Source organism: Tachypleus tridentatus, chromosome 2, assembly GCF_004210375.1.
Source record: "Tachypleus tridentatus isolate NWPU-2018 chromosome 2, ASM421037v1, whole genome shotgun sequence".
Taxonomy (NCBI): domain Eukaryota; kingdom Metazoa; phylum Arthropoda; class Merostomata; order Xiphosura; family Limulidae; genus Tachypleus; species Tachypleus tridentatus.
The window spans coordinates 97,861,631-97,887,386 of record NC_134826.1 but is presented as its reverse complement, the minus strand read 5'-3'; the positions used below and the strand labels follow the sequence as shown (position 1 = coordinate 97,887,386).

Here is a 25,756-nt window from a genome sequence, read left to right as displayed (position 1 = left end):
AAGGAAAACACTTCTGAAACCTAGAAGCAGCAGAAATGCCTTTAAGAAATTAAGTTCCAGGACTTCAGGATTCTATCACAATGGAATAAGAAGTCTTGTTACTCATTTGCAGAAGTGTGTTGATTCCTTAGATGCTTATTTTGACTAATAAACTTACTGTTATCCTTCTGTATTACTTCTTGAGATAGTCTAAAAAGCTGTCTTTATTTTTCAAACAATTTAATATTACCAGATTTTAGAGGGATCATATTTTTGTGGGACAGTTGAATATTTGTTTCATTTCATCTTCTGTTTCATTGTCATCATTGTTTTGATTTTCTTATTTTTTGAAATATTTTGAATTGTTTGCACTGATTTGTCTTCATCAGCATTAACCAAATTACCATGATAAATTTATCACAAAAAACCAGTAATTCACAGAAACAAAATTAACCTGTCTTACTTCATTAACCCTTTCGCAATGTGCTTGGTATAATATACAATAATTTGTATTCACATTTGCACATGTTAAATATTTATACTGTATCTCTTGATACAGTGTGTTTATCTTCATAACATTTGGAAGACTTTTAGTAAAGATTACAAGTTCTTTTGTACACAAAAAATCAGGTTTTTTAATGAAATATTTTTTCTAAAGATTTGTTTGTGATGATATCGAGTGTGTTTGGTTAATACACTGAGTGCAGAGTGATTTCATGTTATGATGAAAAACATTCTTTGTCCCAAAAATCTCAAATATTATTTGTGTAATCTCTAAACCCACCTAAATACATTTCAAATGTTTATTTTCAGTAAGACTATATTTTATGCTATTTTCTACACCCTTTGTGGGGTTTGTCAGCTGACTGACCTTGATACCATTGTAAACAAAGTAGGAAATATAATTTTTTTTTCTTGCTAGGATTACATATTATAACGTGAAAATACAAACATTTAGTCTAAGTAGCTTCAGTTTGATAACATTATATATATTTATTATTTTTTAATTATATTGACTTTCTAGCTGTGCTTGGCTAACATTAAGTAACTTGCACTAATGTGGTGAACCTGCACTTGTGTTATCATATCCAGTAACATAAAACTGACCTGGTTTTGGTTTGTGTTAGCGAACTAGTATTTCAGATTATACAATAACATTTAAATTATTTTATATTATATATGTATATATAATATTACTATTTAGAAATAAGTTATAAAAATTATTTTTCTTAAAAGATAAAACAATAATGAAGTAAAGCAAACAATTACCTCTTGTAGTTATGACCTTCGAACTCAGTTGTTGCTGGACATAGGTTGCTAAGTCTTAAGATTTTGGAAGTCGAGGATATCAAAATTTTTTTAGGCTTTATGTATACAGTTGAATAACCAAAAATCATAACTAACTATACTGATACCATAGAATTTCATTGTAATTTATTAAGCTTAGTACTTTAGTTATATTTAGGTCTAAACAAGGTGTGAAACCTTAAGCAGAGTAAAGATACAACGTACTTCCTTGAAATCTTGGTTGTGAAAGGGTTAAAGTATAATTTTCAGGATAATATTATCATATAAAAACCACAATCAGTTTGATGGTTAAATTGCAAAAGCCAATCAGTTCACAACATATTTTATTAATTGACATAGATCTAGTAGTAAAGTGAACAAGAAAACTCGCATAAGAATTGTATTGTTTTACAGAAAAAGAAAATACCTTGTAATCTTACAAGAAAGTAATGCAAGCCAAAATCTTTAGTGTCATAATTACTTTATTCAAAAATAAATCAGTTTATACTTATATTTAGCTTAGTGTATTTTCATAGCTTATACAACTTGTAGAACTGAGTGTTTCTTATTCTTTAATTTAGTAATTGAGGCTTGCTTTGAAGAAGGACCAGAATATTTTCATGTTGCTCTTCGAAGTATTCGAGACTTCACTACAACAATCCGAAGACCTCATCCAGCACTTATAGAAAGACTATTACATAAACTAATGAAAGTGCAAACCACAAGAGATGCTGTTGAAACTTATATCACTCTGCTTCATATTCACAGGTATTTTTCCTTTTATGTCTACTACATGTGAGGCTGAAAAACTTTAATTTCTAAGTTATTTTTTAGAAATGTATTAAGAATGGTTGGGTGGTTTATTCTGCTTTTAGAAAGAAAGGCTTGATGTAAAATAGTCATTGAATTTCTCTCCTGCACTTCAGGAATGCCACTGAATAAAATCTTATTTTTCTAGCTGGATAGATACCTGTATTAAGATTATATTATAATGCAGTTTTAGTTATTATAATTATTGTCAAATATGACATTACTGATCCAGTTTAAGTGAAAATAGTTGCAGAGAGATATTATTAAGCATTTAATGATTATTTTTGTTTTTATTAATATATGGACAGGAGTTAACTATTTTACCATTTTATTATTTTGTGTTCGTAAGTATGTATTTGAAATAAATAATTATTTCATGATCTAATGCCATCATTACAAAAAAGTAGACAAAAGTTTCATTTGTGATTTGAGAGCATAAAAACAAGAGGCCAGATATATGTATTAAATTTATTTTTTCTTGTGTATATTTTTTATTTATTATAAAAGTAAGACATTTAAAAATTAAGATTTACTAGTTTAGTTAATGAAAAAACATATTCTCCATGAGATATGCTTGCAACTAGTTTTTGCATTACATCATTCATTATGGTAACTTTAGTTATGCATTTGCAGTAGAATTTATAGCTTAAATATATGTGATTCAATGAGCAATAACATTAAGTAAAAACAGCTCTAAACTCTTATAAACCATAACCTGTTTAGAATAAAATAATTGCAACATTCTGCCACAATTTATTGTCATTTTAGAAATAAAAGAAGGTAATTTAGATTTTTTTGTGATCATTACATAGTTGGTCAAACTGACAGATTTCAAATGGTGTTAGGGAACGGAAGATAATAGATATAAAATTTTGTTAAAGTTTTGAACTTCATTTCGGAAGTTTTAGAATTTATCCAAATGAGATGTGAAAGTTGTAAAATTAAAAAAAAAAAACATTTTTAATCTTGAAAATCTCTTTGCACACTGACTTCATATATTTAGGACAAATATTTAGTGAAATATTTATTTCTATGCAGCTTAGTTGGGTGTACTTAACGTAAGGGAAGAATGCACGATTGAAGTAAAGAAAATAAACTTATACTTGTTATTCCATAAACCTTTCAAAAATCTCAAAGTTTTTAATTTAATTTATGCATATATTTTTTATATCTGAATTGTTGATTGTTTGGCTGATTTCAGTGAACTCTGAACAAAAGCATTTGTTTGTAAATTTGTGTATTATTTTTCATAATAATAATTTTTTTGCAATTTACAAGGAGGGAGTTTGAAATGGTTTTAAACAAAACAATTGAACATTTTAATTTCAATACATACATATTGTTTTATTGGTGTTAGCCAGTCTCTGATTCTCAACCATAATTCTCTTATGATTTAATTGCCAATATCTTAGCTTTGAGAAATCATAAGCTAATGATTTTCACATTTAATGAAAATTATTTCTTCTTTTCAACTGTGTGAATTTCATTGAAGACTCATGTAGAGTTTAGAACAAAATAGTGAAAAGTTAGCTTGGCAATATGTTGCTAGAAGAAGAGATGTTTGCTAACAATTGTCATAATTATAATCCTGATTTTTTAAAGGTTGAAAAAGAAGACTGTTTTATCATTTAATAACATATATACATGTATAACAAGCAATAACCTAAAATTGACCTCCTGTTTCTTCATAATTGGGATATCAGTACATTTATCAAACTCACCAGAAAAGCCTCTCCCATTTCATTTTGAGTTTTTACGTTGATTACTAATCACCTTTTCATGGCTGGATATGTTTGTAACCAATAGGAGGAGCAGAATTGGTGCATATGTTATGTATTTTACCAAATTGTCAGCTGCATGATAATTATGTTGTTATCCCAAAGAGCTAACAGCATTTTTTAAATTTATTTATATCTTGGTTAGAAAATTAAGAGTTAGTTAGATTTAAAACAACTAAGATAAAGTTTCTTGCACAGCATGATGCAAGCCAGCTTCAAACTTGCAACTATCAAGTTGAGTCCACTAATAAAACACCTCAAAAATCACTTTAGCTCTATAGGAAACAGCTGATGAGCTTCCCCTGTGATTTATTGCTTTTTGTATAACAGTAAATACTTAATTTGGTACAACTACAAAGAATAATAAAACCATAGAATGAATAGTAAAACTTTGCCTTGAACTTTATTTATGATCAGTACTGCAGATAGTGAAGTATTATTCATTGTATTTCCTGTTCTTTGACTATTTTTCACTTTCTATTGATGGTTAGTGTTTAGAATAGAGAAAATAAGATAAAATGTAAAGTTTAATGAAGATAAATATTTCTTATTCATTTAGAAAATTGTAGAGGATATTTAAATGAAATATGAAAAGATGAAAAGAAATATTCTTAGCTTGAAAATTGTTTACTCAGACTTACTCAGTAATAGTTTTATAAATTCACTGGTTAATCTTCAGTAAAAGCATTTTAATAAAGTATCTGATTTTTTATGCATAAAAGTCGTACAATGTTTACTAAATGCCTGATAATTTTTGTGAAGATGCTTAATAAATTCAGAGTTTTTAAAAAGAGTTAAATCAAGAATTTTAGCTCATATGAGAAGTTCCTTCCTAGTGCTAGTCATGCTGCTGCAAGATAGTCAGCTTCTGTTCCTGATTATGGGATAGCAGTTAAAAGCATGAACACTATCTGTAGCATGCACTTATAATTGTATAACTTTGAACAGTGTTTATTTGACCATAAGGCAAGTTAATCCTTTTTTTGCCACACAGCTCTTTGTTATAATAAAGATGACAGTAACTTTCTATTTCCTTGGGGTTCATTATTTCTTTTTTTAATCTAGTAGTAGTTTTTAATGTTTTGATGTTTAAAAATTACATTTTAAGAGTTTAAGAAAATTGAGTTATATACACTTCTGCCCTCAAGGCTAGACGATATACTTCTGTCCTTCACTCCAGTCAGTACACATCTTTCTCTCCAGATGATCAATACACTCTTACTATCTGCTCTAGACAATACAGTCCTACCTTTTGTTCTAGACACTCAGTGCATTCCTACCTTTAAGGCTAGAGAATACAGTTCTGCCCTTCTTTATACTCAACAAACTCCTAACTTTCACTAAATGATACATTCCTACCTTTAAAGCTATGTGATATATGCATATCTTTCTCTTTAGTCAATATTCCTGTCATTAACTGTAGAAAATTTACTTCTACCTTACACTGGCCAATACAATCTAAACATTCACTCTGTACAACTGAAACACTGTTATTGTCAAGGCTTTCTTCCACTTTGAATTATACACTCCTGACCCCACTCTACATTATCAATATGCTGCTATCTTCATGTCTGGATGATACACTCACATCTTTCATTCTTGTTAGCATACTCTTATCTTCAAACGTAAGCAGTACACTCCAAGCTGACAATCTAGTCAACACACTTCTTTCATTCCAAATGATACACTCCTACCTTCAAACTGGTATGATACCTTCTTGTCTTCCACTCCAATCAACATTTATTTTCATGTCTAGACGATCTTCAGTTCAAGATGGTACATACTGGCTAACATACTCCATCATTTTATCCTAGAAAATTACACTCCTACCTTCCAATCTAGACAGTACACTCCTTCCTTCTATTCTAGAAGATACATTTCTATCCTTGTAGCTATACAATACATTCCTGTTTTCTATTTTAGTAAAAACAACCAACTTCTGTTTGAGATGATGCTTCCTACCTGCCATCCAAGATGATACGTTTCTACTGTACAGTCTCAGTAAAATTGTATAGTGAAAAGTAAATACATCACCTATTGTGTATCAATTACAGTGGAGCGCCATTAAGCCTCGGTATTTGGGGGGTCAACCTGCTTAACCGCGGCTTAAGTGCTTCGCGGCTTAAACCTTTGTGACTGAAAAGCCGAAGTCGCCAACAGCTCCGCCGAGGAGCCTCATTCGGGCCATTGCGTGATCATTATATCGGATTATCGAATTAAAAATAATACTTTAATTGTTGATCACTTTTTTCACGGATTTACCGCGGATTAACTTTAATGTAGGGAGAGGTGTGATTCGGTAACAATGACGGCCTCCATAAAGCTGACATAGAGAGGGGATAAGGTAGATTAACGGTCGATTTCTATTGTAATATATTTTATTTATGTTCCAAATTAAAGCAGATCCTTTTTAAATATCCCCTTGAAGTTATAAAGCCAGGATTAAATTCGTAAGCCTCGTTTTTACACGTTCTTAAATTAGCGGTGAGCCTCGATAATCCTTGCTCACATCCCTCACAAGACCTGCTACAGCAGCTTAAACGATTTCGCAGTTTACTGGTTTGCAGCTTAATGGCGCTCCACTGTATTTGGACCCTTTGAAGCAGAAGGATCTATCACAATAGTTAATACTTAATGTTCAAAAACAATTGGTACTTCATGCTCAGTGAAGTACTGTACTACACAAACATGGACAAAGTTGGTCTGTTGGTCTCACCTTATACTAAAGAAGTAGTCTACACTATAATTCCAAATTTAGCATGTGTATTTTCACAAAATGTGGCAAACTTTTGGTAAATAGTACAAGCTTGTTGTACAGGAAAATGTCAGTAAGATTTTTGTATTAAAGGTATATCTGTGAATTGATAAAGTCAACCTGAATGAGACTTTAACAAGGCAAAGTACAAGGTGATATTCATGTAAAGAATGAAAATAATTTTGTTTGTTACTGTAAAGTTTTCATAGCTTCCAAAGTACATATCTTTGGTTTTATTGGCTTGCAGATTTATACAATAAAGAACCATTGCTTTCTCAAGTATAAAGAAAATGCCACTGAGACAGTAACCTAAAAACACATGTTGCAACAATATCAAAAGAAAGAGCAACCAAACTATTACAAAACAAACCTTTTAACTTCTTAAGCCTTTATGTGCACACTATTTTAATTCTATAGCATACAGAAAAATTATTTGTGATGCATTACTTTCAAATGCTAATATATATAATATGAGAAATTAGGAACTAGACTTGTATAAATGTATAACAGAACATAAACATTTTGAGTTAAGCGAGTTTCTTTCTTCTTCCAATAGTATACAAATATAAGACAATAAGAACGTTTTTTATGTAACATTAGTAATAAGTGTTCTAACAGTATTTTACTACATAAAAATTAGTGCCACATTGTGCCTTTTAAATCAACGTGAAAATCATTTCCATTTCATGTTGTGATGTCATCATTAGTTCAGCAATTTACCCCAAAGAACATATAAGTTTAAATCATATTAAACATATTGTGTAGTATTATGTAGAATTAATTTGAAAAATAAATAAAATGCAAGTTTAGTATTTAGTGAACAATGCATTACTGGACAAAGATTTTAAAAAGGATAAAGTGTGTTGCAATAACAAAGATATTTGAATGATAATTTTTTTTCTTTTGATTGTATTGAAGTATGCAATAACAAAAATGTTAAGTAAATAAACTTGTATAATATTTCTTTTATTTTTTAATAAAAGCATTTCATATTTTTAGGTATCACAACGTCATTAAAGAAATCTCGTGGTGGACTTACATAGAATTAGCCTTAGGTGAGCTGAAAAAGACAATTTACAAAATTGAGTCAACATCCTCATATACAGCATTTTATGCCTGTTCCCTCCTTTTGAAATTTGTTGTACATGTTCTACATTCTGAGGTTATTGGACATCATTTAGTGCATAATGTATTCACATTCAGTCAATACACTGTATATAAGTTATTGTCGCCAGACATTTCTTCAAGTCAAGTTAAGACTATAGTTGCATGGTTAGAGAAGGCCATTGCTTGGGAGAAGATTCTCATATCATTTAGAACATGTAAAGTAAATGTAAAAACTATGAATATTCCATCAGAGAGAGCTTTGTTCTTGTTACAAAAGTTACTTGCTTTAGCTGTACTTGTTAGCAAGGTCCCATCTATGGCAGTACAGTCATTAGCTTGTACAATGCAGCATTTATTTCAGAGGCTGGAAACATGGTCTGAGAAATGGCTGTTTATGTGTTCTATCCAGTCTGACTATCTCAGGTTGAGCTTATCAGAGATGATTTTAAAGAAACACTTTAAACCTTTATCAGATATTAGTCCCTTAGCTAACATATATCAACACTTGCCATTGTCCTGCTCCAAGATTCTTTATTACTACTTCTGTTTCACCCCAAACAACCATGAGGAGAATCACCAAACACCTTCAAGCTCCTCACCATTTGTGGAGCTAGTGTGGTTATTGACTTGGCTGCTGAAATCCTACATTGATACTGTTGCAGGTGAGCCAGAATTTATGTTCTATTCCACTTGAAATTGAATTTTTTTTAAATGAAATATCTTCAGATTCATGATGCAGTAATCAGCACAAGTGTGTTACTAACATTAATTAGCATATTAAAAGTAATCAGGTGTTTTAAAGATTGAACTCAAGTGAAACATTGACATTTATAAAAGTGTCTATGTCAGAATAATCAGTACTCAGTAGTCACATTAATGCAAAATTTTCTGTCCTGAGTGCAAAATGAATTCACTGAATGGAGAAGAAACTTGTTCTATGTTCACAAGATGCATAAAAATAATAAAGTAAGATACATTAACCCTTTCCTGATTGGGAAAATCTTGCTTGCAGGATCACAAAACTTCTTGATTCTTTCATTCAAAATTTGAACTACAGATATGCAGTTGGAATCATAAATGCTACAGATAAGAATAATGTGTGACTTTAAATATGCATGTCTACTTAATTTTAGGCACATGGTCTTAGAGCTCTTTAACTGTTTCAAAACAGGTAGGGGTCAGAGGGCATGCATTCACGTGTGTAGACTTACATTCAAAATTTTATTAATTGAACTAGTATTTTATCAATGTAAGTCAATAAACTTGGTATCAAATTGTAGATTATAATTAAGCTCTTGCTGTTATACATTAGTTAATTTCTTAACTTGAAAGTAAATATATATTTAAAACAAAACAACTTGGTGTTGATTTTTGTGTATCATATTTTCTCTCCATCATCTGGGTTTGGTAAGGTTACATTCTATGACACCCACTATACAAAATCTTTAGTTTCATATGAATTATGAACACAGATTTCTGATATTGGCAAGCTAGAATATAAAATAAGAACATCCTACCTTTTCTTTTTCATGAGATATAATATTTATTGGATCCACCAAATTTGCTTGGCCTACCACTTCGTCGTTTGACAAGAAAGTTGTAAATACTGCACTAGCTTTTCTATATCTATAAGTTTATAACCAACCAAAAGCTCTACATTTCCTTTATTTAATTCTGTGAGTCTTTCTAAGTTATTTACTTAATAAAAGCTTTTACATCATTGATGAGTTTGAAGTATTGTGATCAGTGCTATTTTCTAAAAAGAAGTTAATTTGTTTAGATATGAATACAGCATAGTTAGGGAAGCATGGTAAAGTACAATAGATTTTTGTGGTACTGTATAGTCACTTATATTTTTTGGTATTCAAAAGTGCATGTATAACATCTGCAAAAATTCTTTTTCTACATCAAAATGTGAATTTGGATAAGGTTTACAATGAGGGTTAGGAAGTACAAGTAACATGTAACAAAGAGAACTTCAAAACATCAAAGAGTGGAGATCATTGTTTTCTGGTTATTTTTTTATTTACTACTGTTCTGCATTTTAGAGAAAATTTAAATATTTATTTATAAATAAATACACACACACACACACACACACACACGTAATGTATGGTGACCAACTCCTTATTGTACTTTACAAAATATTGTAAACTACACATTTATTGGATATTGTGCAAGTATGATACAACACAATAGGAAACAATAGTAGTTTAGACAATTCTTTTTGCAGTGTTTTTAAGCAGGGAAAGTTCTGGGAATTATACCACAAAAGTTTGTTTGATGTTGACTATATCAAAATTCTTGAAGTATGATATCACCTAGACAGAAGTTGAGATTCCTTGGTTCATATTTGGCAGATTTGTACTTCAGCTGCTAACAGAAGAATAAACAGAGGAAAAAGGTGTAAAAGATTACAAAAAACTCTCAGGGGGTTTACTTAGAAACTTCATTATCCATACCGAAAAGAACAGACAGTACTATTAATTTTATTTCTTGTAGTTCTTAGCCATCTGCTAGCAGTAAAATAAATGTGAGATTGTAAGAAGTGTAAACTTTGACTTAAATTACTTTGAAATTTTTGATTAATACTAACAATGCTATACATTTTATTTTGCTTTTACAGACTTTAATTTCTTTATACTTTGATTACTTACCTACAGTGTGAAGAATCGGATATAAAGTTAAGTAGAGAACTGATATTATCCAAACCTTGCCACTCAGTAGACTTTTTATTAAAATCTGAATTAAAAAAATAAATCTTAAGAAAGAAAAAAATATTAGAAAGAAAACTAGTACTTCAACATGTCTCAATTAACCTTGATAGAATTGTATTTTAAATAATTAGCTACAGTATTATTTTTCAAAATAATGTAAAAGAATGTCAGTTAGTTTTATGAAAACAAGTTCTGCATGTTACAAATCAAATTTGATACAAGATGATATTAAATATTAGACATAATGTGACTGGTTATGTCATCAGGTTTGAACAAAACCTAATTTAGATATATATCTGTATATAGCTCAGAATATTCATCATGAATGTGAAGGTGCTTTATGCATATGTACATACAGTCCACGACATGCGGGTGACATTTCTTTAAATCAGTAAACAGTATTTTCTCTGGCTTTGTGTTGAATTTAAATTAGTGAAAATCACACATACACATATATATATACTGGTTCCTTGTTACTTTAAATATTATAAATAAAGGAGTCAGCATTGTGATTTATTATATGGTCATATTTATCTGTTAAAAAGTATTTATTTTGGTAAAAATGGAAGATTCCATTTATTCTGATTGAACAAGTGGTAGTTAAGTAGTTGGATGCATCTCCTGAAAGATGGAATGTGATGTTTTTAATATATGCCTTTTGAAACACAATGACAAGAAGTGTAATTTGACTACTGAGTATGAATCATAAATGGCACCATTAGTATGTTTTTGGTGATTTAAACTCCATATTTGTTTTCTTTAAAGTTGTAAATCTGTAATTTGAATTAAAGCTCAGTATATACTTATCGTGCTGCTTCAGTGTGATATTACTGTTTTATTTTCAGATTTTTGTATTTGAATTCAATGCTTATTATTGTAAAACTTACAAAATAAAATCTTGTGATAGCATGCACAGGTTAATCCTTTAAATAGCAATAATTTGCTTGATGGCCAATATTGCCATGGATGCCTGCCTAGATCCATAAATTTATGATTAAAGAATTTGTTATTCTTATTGTTAAACTTGCATCTCTTTTGAAGATTTTTTTCAATAGTGCTGTTTGTCAATTGTGTTTATTTATTAGTTGTCTTTTCTTCACAATATTGTTGCTTTGTACATGAAACAATCATAACTTGGGAGATTACTGGTTAGTTTCTTGATTTTCAGGTCAAGATTTTAAACCTATTTGAGACAGTGACAACAACAACTACTACAGTTAGTTTAACATTTTCAAACATGCCCAGTAATAGTACTTTTAGTTTTAAAATTAGTAAATAGCAGCTAATTAGTCTGTGTCCTCTTGTTACATCATTAATTGAGTTGAGATAGAGCTTTTATCTACAAAAAAAAAAGACTCAATTATTAGAATTACTTTTGCTTCCTAAAGAGTGATTATTAGGATCTGTGAGATGTTTTTGTGAAAGACTAAATAAAACATCAACCACTTCTCATTGATGAGAATCATTATGTTTTAAAGTCTTTTTTAATTATGGAAGCATTCCAAAGTTAATGTAGTTTTTCATTGATCATCCTTATGAATTACTCAGTTACTATTAATTCTGAAATTTAATGCTTTCATTTGATAAAATTCATCCATTTCATACAGGTAATTTCAGAGAAGAAATAAAACATTGAAAGCATACATGTTTTTACTTTATAATAGAATTAATGCCATTGTAAGTTATCTACAAGAACCAAATTCAAAACTTGCTTTTTGATTTTTAATGATTATACAAGTTTTAGCAAAGATTTTACATATCCAATGGTTAACATGGTGGGCTGTGGAGCAGGGATTTTGAGTTTTGTATTCCATTGTTGCCAAAAGAAAACAAAGACACTCCTTACATTATAAAAGTGATGGTCAGGTACCACTGTTTGGCCTGATAAGAGTATCCAAAGGTCTATAGGTGGATATTGTTGATTATCTTCTCTCTGGTTTACTAGAGATGGATTGTGCAATAGCTTTGTGCAAAATTCTACAAACAAACAAATATAAAAACATTGAAAAATCTGTGCAATTATGCTTTGAATCTTGTACAAATCATTCTAAAGTTTTATGAAAAGTTTACAATTTTTGAAGACCCAGGTTAATTTGTAAAACAGTAGTTGAATAGATTTCTAGTCTCAGCCTTTTCACAATATATTTTAGTTCTGTTATATTTAGTTTTGTTTTGCAAATTTTGTGTTTTTGACCCATTCCAGTCACAAACTCTGAAAATATATATATATATATATATATATAATGAACAATATTAAGTTCTTGCTTTTATTTCTTTTTTATAAGGCCAGCAGAAGTTGCCTCTTCATCGAAAAGTACATGTGAGGGAAATAGGAACTCTGAGTGACAAAGATAAAAAGTGCTTGCAGTGTATCGATGATTGTGTTGATAAACTTGAGGTAAGGACATCCAATCTTGTTTGATTTTATGTATGAATCAACCTTTTTCAGACCAGAAAACTGCTTATAACAGTTAATAAAACTTGCTGTATAATATCTAGTTTGTTACATTGTGAACTTTTCAAAATTTTGTAGTCAGACACTATTTTGATGAAACATTAGAACTGCTTGCTTACATCTTGTAATCACAGTTGTTTTTTTGTTGTTGTTTACCTTTTCTTGGTGGGCTTGGTATAAAACACACAGGTTCACATATGCTTTTGTACATGTTAAGTATTTGTACTGTAACATTTAGTAGAGTAGGTGTACCTTTACAAAATTTGATAGGCTATAAGTGAACATTACAAGTGTTTTGTACAAAAAAAACAGAATTTTTTAATGATGTGTTTGTACTAAGGATTTGTTACTAGGTAAAGTACAAAATGATTATCATATGATTTTAAGAAATTTGTCTTTATCCAAAAAATCTCAAATATCATTTGTGTAATCTTTACAACCTTTTAAATACATTTCAAGTATTGTTGTTATTCTTCAATAAAACTTTATATATTATCTGTTATTTTCTCAACCCTAACTCTGTGTGGGATTGATCTTTGTAACCATCATAAGCATTTTTTCATTCTAGAATGACTATATACCATTGCATGAAAACACAAATGTTTAGTCTTAACAGCTGAAGTCTTGTAATATTATACATGTGTATATATATATATTTATTATATTGACCTTTTCAATCATGCCTGACTAGTACTACAGAAGTTGCAATGATGCAATGCACCTGTACTAATGTTACCATATTCAAGAACATAAAACTGACCTTTACAAAGTAACTTGTCTTGGATGTGTTTTAGTGGAGTAATATTTTGTTCACATTTCACTTACACATGTATACACATTATTACTCTTCTTAAAACATAGAACAGTAAATAAATAAACAAACAATTACATCTCGTTACAATAACCTTTGTACTCATTTGCTGCTTAATATTACTTGGTAAGCCTTTTAAAACTTAGCATGTGAAGGATGCAAAACTTTTTTTTTTAGGTTTTATATATGCATTTCAAATAACCACAAAATCATAAATAACTGTATCCATACCAAGAATTCCAGTATAATTTATCAAGCTTAGTGTCTAAGCAGTATTTGGATCCAAACAAATGTGAAATTTTGAGCAGACTAAAAACTCAACTTATCTCCTTGAAATCTTGTTTTGAAACAATGAGTTGCTGTTATAATACTTCAGAATGGCTGAGAAAGTGACTAGGGAGTTATTATGAGCTTTTGATTGGTTATTCACATGTCTTAGACAGAAGTGTACATATGGAAGTATTTCCAAAAGTGAAAAGAGGTGAGCAGAGCCACTTTGTTTCATTCAGTATGTAAGCCCTATCTCAACAAATAGGAAAGATAGGAAGTTCTTATTTAATATTATAGCTTGTTAACATAGATAGTTTGTATTTATAATTTGTAAGAAACTATAGACGTTGTACATCATAAGTATATAATTTCAGCCAATGCTGCTTTCAACATACCTTGTGATACAAAAGATTGATATTTAAGAAAAATAAGTTTGAATACTTGTTTGTAAATATTATTTATCTATATACATATATAATGTATAATAATTGAAATGTGACTGTGTTTTATAAAATACTGGTACACTAAAACACAGCTAAGATAGGTCACTTTGTAAAGACTAAATGTCAGTTTTATACCATCGGATATGGCCACATGAGTGTGGTGCACCACATCATTGTAACTTTTGTATTGTTAGCCAGGCATGAATGAAAGATCAGTATTTTAAAAATTGTAAATCTCTATAAATGTAATAAGACTTGTGCTATTTAGTCTACACATTAATGTTTTTGTGTTATAATCTGTAGTCGTTCTACCACAAAAAGGGATAATTTATATTAATATCCTAATTTTATTTCGTGATTACAAGTTCAGTCAAATAAACTGAACTCGTACAGAGATTCATTAGTGAAAATGATATAAAAATTTTTTTCGTAAGAAACATTTGATAAAACTATGGACATTATTAGGATTTTGAAGGTGAAATGCGAAATTTTTCTGACATATAAAAGCATTTTTAATCTTAAAATAAAAATTACTTTGCACATTTAATAGGCAACACATGAAAATTTGAAAATGCAAGAAAAAAAAACATTGCTTAACAAACCTTAAGACTTAATAAAGAAATCTTATATTTTGTGTATGAAAGCATTATAATGATTACTGACAAGCTACCAAATTTCTTTTAACATATGCTTATTAATTTGAAACTAATAGTATGAAAACTGTAACAAGCACAAAATGGTTACAAGGCCAGTCCCAGGGACTGAGCCTATGCTGAAAGGATTGATCAGAAAGTTGTGTTTTATACATCTAGATAGTTTTAACTGATGGATATTCATTATCATATTTTTTTATAATTTATTTGCTGATTGCAGTAGTCACTACTTCTGGCTGTAAATTTTAAAAGTTATGATAGAAATTGACAAATATTTATTGTTGATCTAGGATACGAATTCATAGTGGAGTCGTCATTTTTTTTTCCAGCTAGTTAATAGTATTTTTGCTGATAAGTCTTCATTTTGTCCTGTTTATATCAAATAAGACATGTAAATATAAAATAATTTATTTTCTATCAAAAATAAACTTGTACATTAAACTGTTCAATAACATACTTAAATAAAAATTTGAGTCAACAGAATATTTTGCTGTTACCTACTTTTTTTACTAAACTTGCATAAACTTTTCTGATGTCTCAGACATAGAATAAAATTTCTTGTAGTTTGAAAACAAATATTTTATGTGCAAACATTTTCAGGAACTAAAATAATATATATTTTTTTAAATTCCCATACAAGTAGTGTATTTCTAGGTTATTTAAAACTTCCCATTAAATTATTGTTCATCCCCTGCAAAAATTCTAACCAATCACTTTTCCAATAAATCATAAATTACTGATCAAATTACTTAATTTACTCCACACTGGTGTTAATACATTATAATTTGTTCTATCCACTGATATTTAAATTTTGCTAATAGCTGTTTTCAAAGCTGTATGTCTAATGTAATAATTTTAGATCACATACTGTAACATCATGAGAGGATGGAAATGAAGGATTTTAGTAATAAAACTCTTTAACTAGAGAAGGAAAATTGCATAAGAAACAAGACCTGGTTGTTAATTTCAAAACAAATATAAACCCATGCCTTGGGATTTGCAGAAAGATGTTTTAAGTGTTGTTTACAGACAGTTCATCTGAGTTGTACATAAATTAAACATTTAACGTGTTTTAATTTTTTTCTGAGAATCATGCTAAATAAATGTCAATTTGACAGTATTTTTGAATTGAAATTTGTCAAAGTTAAGGTATATTTCTACTTAATGTTTGAAATTTTATGTACATTGCAATTATGATAGGATTGAAGTTTTGGGAATTTATTCTGTAAGCCAAAAGAAACTCACTTTAATTCAAGTATTTATTTATGAGTGCAAGTTGAACAAGTTAATTGTTGAAATATGAAAAATGAGATACACTTGTATGTTTTATACTTATTAAGCTGCATGTATATACTTTTATAAACAAAAATATCAAACAAACTGGTTTATTCCTACAAAATATGACACATTTGCATAAATTTAATTATATCATGATTACTAAGATTAACTATCAAATGAATATCCTTATTTATTGGTTTGATGTTACTGATGCTAAGGTGAAGAATTTAAAAATGTTAAAGGTTCCAGTTCTTATAAATACCTCATTTTCTGTCAAGCGATATGGATTCTTTGTGTGAGAAAAGTATTTAATTATTTAAAAATTTAAAAGTGAATGAAAATATTTTTAAAAATTTTAGTTTCTTGATTTTAATATCATTTTGGCCTATATTTTAATATTTCAATTTAGATATTTATTTGCAATAAGGGAGAGATGTGTGTTTGCTCCCTCATAGTCAGAATGGGGTTCTAAATGGCATTTTGTGAAAGACATTTTTCTTGAGACTATACTATCACATCTGTGCAAATTGCATCTTAGGATAGGGTTCCCAACTGAATTGGGAATTCCAAGTGAGGTCAATTCTTTGTCCCCCTCACCACCAATATATATATATATATTAAAAAAAAAAAAAAAAGATTAAGTTTATTGTATTTGAATTACATGCACAAAAGAAGAAATGTATTTGTTGAAAATAAAGTGTGCTTAGTAGATAAAAATTGATTGTAACCAAGAATTGTGGCAAAGGTCATGATAACAGTGAAGCCATTTATAAATGTCAAATCATAGGTTACCATTAAATCTGTCAGTTTTTATCCTGTTTTTGTGTTTTGTAGTTGGAAAAAATTACTGCTTCATTTGGCAAAATAAAGTATCAAATGAAATATGTTAATGAATGCCAAACAAATTTATATTGACTGTAGTAAAATTTGTTTTTCTAATCAGTATTAAATTGACAGCAAGAAAGTAAATTTTTAGCATCTTTCAAATTAGTGTCTCACAATAAATTTTTCTGAAATCTTACAAACTAAAAAAAAATATAGTGATACTAAATCATATCATTAATTTTTTAAAGTGGAAACTAGATGCTATTTAGAAAATTCATATTAAATTTCATGTTGTATAGTTTTTTTTATTTTTGCTGTGAGAAAGGGAAAAATCCGTGATTACCATCAGTCCATTTTAGTTCATCAAAAACATTGTTCTGTTGAAATTATAGATTGAATAATAAATATTTTCCAGTATATTTTCAACTTGTATTGGAAATTTCTTAATATTCATTAAAGAATGTCATTCATCAAAATGTTTGTTTATGCAAAACCCTCAACATTAAGTATAAGTTGTTCATTAATATTTAGAATTCTCTTGTTATTCATAAACTTCAATAAAACATTAATCAGTAATACAAGTGTTCTGGATATCTGTAACCTTTGGTATTAAATATAGATAATTTAGTTAACATTCAGAATGCTCCTGTTAACTACATTGAAACATTAGTAACTTAGTAACACAAGCTTTTTGGATATCCACAACCTTCAGAATTAAGTGTAGGTTGTTTGTTAATAGTCAGAATCATTGTGAGATTCATAAATTTCACTAAACCTTTAATTAGTAATATAAGCTCTCTGGACTTCCATAAGCTTTGGTATGAAATGTTGGTCATTTGTCAGTATACAAGCTCTGAATACCCACGAACTCAAGTATGTAGTATAAGGTAGTTATGAACTTTTACAAGTTTTAATGGTTTATACGTGGATATATATATATATATATTGATCATATGATATAACTCGATCAGATTCAATTTATCATTTGTTATCATAATGTTTTGAAGGTTTTGCGATTATTAATCAATCAAAGTAATGTGTTATTTCAATAAAAATAAATAGATTAACAAGATGTCTCCAAAATGTATCTTTATTAGTTCAACATTTTAGTGTTACAGATTCAACTGGACTAATGAATTTGTAGGATATCAGTAGCTCCTAATAAACTGTAATAATGAAATTTTGAGTTAATAAAAACACATCCTGGAGTTATTGGTTACTATTTACCTCAGTTGAAATGTATTGTAATAAACTGCAGTTTGCCTCAAACAAAGTTATGAATGTTAATATGTTATTGGCAAAATAACTACTGCTTTATGAGAAAAAGTTAAACATAAAATTTGTATTATTGTAAAAATATTTTAATTCTTGTGATAAGTGTAAACCTATGTGTGTGCGTGTGTGCATGTGTGTATATACACACACACACACACACACACATTTTGTAAATTCTCTGTGCAATTTTATAAATTCAGTTTGTGGTTTAATGTTTTAATTCTTTTTCAGTTTAGGATATATAATGTGGTTTCTTCTCCTGAAATTGAAGAAGCACTGTTGAATTTACGCCTGTGTGGGATGAATATGTGAATCTTAAGTGTTTGTTACATGTGCTAGTTGAGTTTCATGCTCTTGTACACCATTAAACTGTTGTTGATTCCATGAAAAGTATTTTTTCATTGCTTCACACGTATTTTCAGAAGCAATTGTATGCTTCAAATATTACAGGGATTCATCAAACTACATCAGTTTGTTTTTTTTCGCATTATGCAGTTGATGATGATGTCTGTGTTTGTGAAGTGTGAAGTATCCCATATGTTTTTTAAACATTTCATTACATAACAGAACGTTTTTAAAAGACAAGGTAATTTTGAAATGTAATTTTAATTTCTCAGACTTGTGTGTAAATAGTTAAATGCATGTTCTAATCAACAAAAGCAACAGTCATGAAGAAAATGTTTTTATTTTGGAATGAAATAATTTTACTTTTCCAATAAGTTTTGTATTATTATGCTGGGATCAAAAAAGTATATTAATCTTTCCATGTATTTTAGACATATTGTCAATCAATTCTTCATCATGTATGCCATCCAGAACAAAAATAACTTAATAAAATTTATTTTGCAGTGTTGTGTTCTATGGTTTTTGGAAAGTTGAAGTTATGCATTTTATCAAAAGGAGGCTAAAGATTGCCTAAATGGATCACCTATTTGAACTACTTACACCACTTTACAGTATGTTGTTGTCTGTCAGTCAGTCGAGTAAATACTAAAATGATGTCACATGAACGCTTAACATTGAAATTTATATTTTTGTGACATCACAGACAGTAATGTTTTCATCCTCTCCATCCTTAACAGACTGCAAGTAAATTGCAGGATAGACTGAACATAGTTTTGAGTGAAATGTCTTGCAGGTGAATTTTAACCTCAGATCAAAGTACATCTAGAATCCACATAAAGCATGGCATCTAATTTATTCAAAGCAGTTGTGAAAATTGGGGTATGGAGTACATTTATGCAGAAATGCTAAATCTAGGGTGCAATTCTTTAACCTCTAAATGAACTTGTTGTTAATTCTCAATTAATTCAAATTAAATAAAATAAGCTTTAAGTTTGTTTAGCCCACTAGCGTTAATTAATGAAACAATTACTCTTATAGAAATCTTTGGTTTACCTTGCTTCCAACAGGTGCTGGAGTTCTGGAATTTGGATACCAACTGTTCAAAATAATATATGCTAGAAAACAGTAATTGTACCAAGAAAGAGAGTGTCATTATATCACAATCATTTATTTATTGCATTCCTTTTTCTATGGTATTACATTTGTACAAACCAAAATAGATTTTCAGAAAGCTTCTTCATTACTGTGCAAAATCGATGGAAGAATATTACAAGAAAACGTATGGGATTTTTTTTTCCTTGAAGGAATGATGATGTATGAACATGGTGACTTTTTGTGTGAATTTTTAGAGATAATCAATGGCATAGTAAGAGGCCAAAGAAAAGTGATAACGGACCTCCCATTAAAGTTTTACCATTATAGTCATTGTAGGCAAGCTCCCATAGTCAGATTTGATGGGTTTACTATTTCTAATGCTGGTTTAATCCACACTGCAAATCTACAAAATAGTGTAAGTAAATTTTAGTTAAAGCATTTACTTTCAGTTTAGGGTTAAATGCAACTATGGGTGTTCAGAAAAATGTTTACTCCTTGCCACCACTCATAGCATAGATAATTTGAAAAACCAAAAAATAACTGATAATTTTGAACATCACATGAATTGTTGATGGTTTGGTTGCAAGCAAAAAGTAGAGAGAAAACCAGGATCTGTCAGCACAAAACAAACATCCGATGTAAGTGTAAGTCATGTGGTCCTTCAGGGAGAGGTGGGGGATCTATAAATCCAATGTCTAGAATTAGATGTAGGATAACAGAAGTACCATGAGGAAACCAACTTTCATTGGCTGGCACCTAAAAATTGCCTGGCCAGTGCCCGGTTTAACTTAATTGATGGCGTGTTGGCTCGTGGAGAAGAAGAATTTGGACTACATGATGTAAACTTAGCATGAAAGGAAGCTAGTTCTCCTAAGTAGACGGTTAAAAGTGACGGGTTGTTTTTGGATAGGTCTGCCTTCATCGCCACTAGTCAGAGAGTGATGGAAGTTGTAGTTGGTGCAGCTTGGTTCATCAGTTACATATTTATGCAGTAATTATGAGTCAGCCAAAGTATCCATTAAGAGAGCATTTGATAAGTTTGATGATTGGGTGGAGTGGATGGACACTAATGTTCAGGGGGGTTCAACAACACAATGGTGTCTTGGGGGGGGGGGGGTTCTAAAGACGGTTGGGTCTATGTCACTTTCCTTCTCTTATTAGGTTTGGTTTGGGGTGACTGGTTGGTTGTTGCTGTGTCACCAGTCATTATGATGGCATGACGTGTGTTATTTGGGGTGACTGTTAATGTTGTTCAATGGTAGGAGCTGGACTTTGTGTTTGGATAGTCTGGTGACGGCATAGCACGTAGATGATTGAGCCTTTGGGCGAAGTTAATTGGAAGTGGCTTCTTAGATATGGGTATTGTGAATAACAGGGAAGTTTTTGGTATGGCTTTTTTGCTGTAAAATGATGTAGGTAGTAGTAAATGCCTTGTGTCAGGTCATGTTTTGAAGTTTGCTGCAAGTCTGTGACTGACAATATTTACATGGTTAGATGGCTTGCCAGTAATTCAAGAGTTGATCCAGTGGGCTGTATGTAGTTTGATATTAAGAGAATGTTCAATAAATGTCTCAATGTCTGCAGGATTGATGGATTTTAGAAACACGTTGGAACTGACTACTTGGGATGTTACAAGTTACTGGCGTGGTCGAATTCCAGGGATCACAAAGATATTTTAAGACAGCTAGTGATGTAAGCTGTAAGAATATGCAGCCTTTTCTTAGGATTCTGGTCTTGGTAGGGCCGATGAAATCATTGACCTTCCTCGGCTTGAAGAATAGCAGTAAACTGTCAAGGATTACAGGTGAGATAAGTATTGTCGTGGGAAATATAATGCTACCAATACCATATACCGATGATCATATTGCATTCTTGCAGCTGTATATATGCACTTTATAATTGTAAATTTTGGTTTACAATGCTGTCTCATTGAATGTCTGCAAGATTGCGTTGGTTTCTTTGAGCTGAGTGAGAATTGCCATGTCCAATATCCAAGAAACTGCTGTGACAGCGACATTTTCAATATTTACCTTCATTGTAGGTATTTCGAGTTTTTATGTAAACTCGACAACATAAAGTGAATAAAGAAACTAAGTTCTTATACATATGCTAAGTGAATAAAGAAAGAATTTTGTTATTTTAGGATGGCTAATTCCCCCTTCCTCCTGCAGATGTTTATGCCTATTGTATCTTAACCAACATGACAGTTGTTTCGTTTGTTGTTGGTTTTTTTTTATGGTAAAGATTGATTCTTTATCAGAGTACCTGTTGGAGGTGTTACAATTTGTTTCTACAGTTGTTTTGTAAAATTCAAGTATTTTATACGTAGAGCTAGCCCAAAATACGTTTGGGTTTAAATGAAAATAACTTGATTAGCTATGGGTGGCCCGGCATAGCCAGGTGGTTAAGGCGCTTGACTCGTAATCCGAATGTTGCGGCTTCAAATCTCCGTCACACCAAACATGATCGCCCTTTAAGCCATGAGGGTGTTACAATGTTACGGTCAATCCCACTATTCGTTGGTAAAAGTGTATCCCAAGATTTGACGGTGAGTGGTGATGACTAGCTCTTTTCACTCTAGTCTTACACTGCTAAATTAGGGACGGCTAGCGCAGATAGCTCTTGTGCAACTTTGCACGAAATTCAAAAACGAGCAAACATATCATTAGCTATGTATTCGCTGGAGTGATGGAGTGTAAAATACATGTAGAACACCACTAGAAAACTTAAATAAATGGCATCGAATGGATTTTGAAACTATTACGCTGGGATTTTTACACTTAGTCATCAAGTAGTAGCATTATTATAACTGTGTAGTAATTGTTAAAATTTAAACTGAAAATCATGTTTATCTTTCTGTGATATTTGTTGTTGAAACTTTTATGTGTTTCAGTTTATCGTATTTTATATTGTGGATATGTTGAAATGGACATTAGAACTATTGAATGTGCAAGTAGCAGTGATAATACTGAATTCATAAGATGAGCTAAAAGCTACTGTATTTCATGACTACCTATGACCGATTTGATAAATGTTTTTGAATATGCTTTTATATACCGATATCAACCAGCAAAGATCAACATTTACACCAAAACATCATTTTCCACTAATTTTCAGATCTTATTAGCTGTCCAAGGTCATTTCGGTAAAACATAATCCCCTTTAGTAAAACACGTGGGGAGGGATGAATTTAAACGGCCCGTCTTTATTTCAAAATTAATAAAAGCAGAGCAACAAAGATATAACTTTATCGACCAGTTTTTCGCTGTGAATTGTTGGATATTCTCTGTCACTGAAATACATGTATATATTACACATGTTTGAGTAGATTAATGGCCATTACGGATAAAATTATTAATCTTAAAGAGGTCAAGGAATCTGTTAAAAACAAGCTTAATTGGATATAATTTATAAACTGTTAGTTTCAAGCTAAACTGGAAAGATGTTCGAAATGTGTTGTAAGCCCGGAGAGTGGATGTTGCTAGAAACGTATTGCGCATAGACTGTAAAAACTGATAAACTATATCTTGCGTGCTGTTTGACTCCTTGATTGTTTGAAATTGAGCACAAAGTGACACAATGGGCTATCTGTTTTCTGCCCACCACGAGGTATCGAAACCCGGTTTGTAGCGTTGAGTCTGCAGGCATTCCGCTGTGCCACTGGGGAGATGCTGTTATGACACTAAGAGTTTGCTTTTTTTAATTTCGCGCAAAGCTGTCCCTAATTTAGCAGTGTAAGTTTAGAGGGAAGGCAGCTTAGTCATCACCACACACCGCTAACTCTTGGGCTACTATTTTACCAACGAATAGTGGGACTGACCGTCACATTATAACGCCCCCACAGCTGAAAGGGCGAGCATGTTTGGTGCGACAGGGATTCGAACCCACGATCCTCAAATTATGAGTCGAACGCCTTAACCGACATAGCCATGTCGGGCCTGACATTGAGAGAAAATTGTGAAACATAGAAAAGACTACAAACCAACTAACTGTTCGATGTCTGGTACTCAAAATACCCCAGTATCAGTCCAGAGTTAGTAGGGAATAATATTTCTCAATTTACTGTACCCATTTGTGATGATATGTATATATTATGATAATCAATATGTCTTCAAATCTTTTTAATGTAAGAAACTTATGTTCAGTAATTCCAATAATTATTGATTAGCTTAAGGTCGATTAAAACAAATGGTCTACGTTAAAATTATACTGATGTTTTATTGTTTTTTTAATTACGCGAACTAGCATAACAAGTAAGGTCTTTAAAGGTTTTTAAAATTAACATGAATTGAGCATGTAGAAGTTGAAATATGTTTATAATAACGTTATTATCAGTTGTCATCGCTAATTCCTTTGTTTTTAATGATAAATTTGTCAGTTCCCTTTTTATGTCAATACAATGTTTTATTATTGTTATTTTGTTGATTGGTTATTTTAAATTATATGATGAAAAGAATTCGACATCTAGCCCGCGTAACTGTCAAAAATGAATCCACTTGTATACTGTCGTAACTTGTAGGTTTACGTTACAGTTGATATACAAACCTCTAGTAATACTAGGATTGATGTAAAGCCAACTTGAACGGAGTAACTCAACAAGCGCATAGTTAATTATGCCCAAGTACAAAGGCTGTCCAAAAAAATACGTGTTCCGACCTAAAAAAAAAAAAAAGAATATATGACTTTTTTTGTGATACGTATATTACGTTTGAATGTTTTACGAGTAAATAACGTGTAACATATAATAACTAATAATTTATTCTGCGTGTTGTGGATTTTCGAAGGAAGGAAGTGAGCAATGTTAAACATCATGGAGAATGCCAAACTTCATGCCGCGATCAAATATTTTGTTAACTAGGAAGAGACACCATAAGAAATCCACCAGGACGTGGAAGCAACATTAGGAGTAGGTGCTCTAGCATATTCAATAGAGAAAAAGTATTGTATTGAGTTCAAATGCAGTAAAAATTCTTGCGAAAATACTTTAAGTCAGCTCGACTACAGCAGAAATTATAGTTAAAGTTTACAATTTGGTTATGTATGATAAAATAATTACCATTAGGAAGTGGGAATCGGTGAAATAATTGCAGGAAGCGTTTTGAGTGACAATTTTTTCATAAGGAAAGTTAATACCGGATGGGTTGCAAAAGTTGTCACCTGGGCAGAAACAGATGTAAGTTGTTAAAAGTCAATGTCTACTCCAAAGGTTTCAGTAGATTCGTAACTCTGTGTGAAACGTGTGTTTACTACTATATATCAGAGACAAGAATGCAAAGTTTACAATCGAAACATTCAAGTTCACTGAACATGAGGAAGTTCAAGCCATAATCCTCTACTGGGAAGATAATAGCATCAATGTTTTGGGATGCTAAGGCCTTTTTATCAGTTTGTTATTTGGAAAATGGTCATCCCATTAAGGAGGATTACTATGCACCTTTAACACTTTACAGTTGTTGCTTTGAACGCTGTTCATGATACTGGCTCCGAATTACTCAATTATCCTCTTACTCACTGTATTTATCTCCAAGTGACTTTTTTCTCTATCTAGCTTTAAAATATTTCTGAAAGATCGAAAATTTCAGAGTGATGATGATCTCGTACATACTGTCTAGTCATGGGTTGAATACCAAAATGAAGAGCTCTTTCAGAAGGGCATAAATACTTCAGAACATTGCTGATGCTAGTGTACAGACTTAGAAATAGATAGTCTCTTCTTTATAAGTCAGATCAAAACCTTTTTGGATATACCTTGTACTTCAGGAAAAAATACATTGACTGATTTAACTTCCCATCTCTAAACTGCCTTCTCTCCCTATCTATTTATAATCGCTTTTAGAATATAAAATTTATGTCAAGTGTTAAAACTTTCTAGG

General features: G+C 30.7%; 1 protein-coding gene across 1 annotated transcript in view; it reads left to right on the top strand.

Annotated features, from left to right (window-relative positions):
- LOC143244659 (uncharacterized) overlaps positions 1 to 19,291 on the top strand; it is a 61,109-nt gene extending 41,818 nt beyond the window's left edge. Inside the window, exons 6-9 of the mRNA XM_076489744.1 lie at positions 1,848 to 2,034; positions 7,609 to 8,378; positions 12,719 to 12,831; positions 18,675 to 19,291. Of these exons, the coding sequence (XP_076345859.1) occupies positions 1,848 to 2,034; positions 7,609 to 8,378; positions 12,719 to 12,831; positions 18,675 to 18,755 (1,151 nt within the window). The 3' untranslated portion in view covers positions 18,756 to 19,291. The remainder of the gene's footprint in view (positions 1 to 1,847; positions 2,035 to 7,608; positions 8,379 to 12,718; positions 12,832 to 18,674) is intronic.
- The last annotated feature ends 6,465 nt before the right edge of the window (positions 19,292 to 25,756 follow it).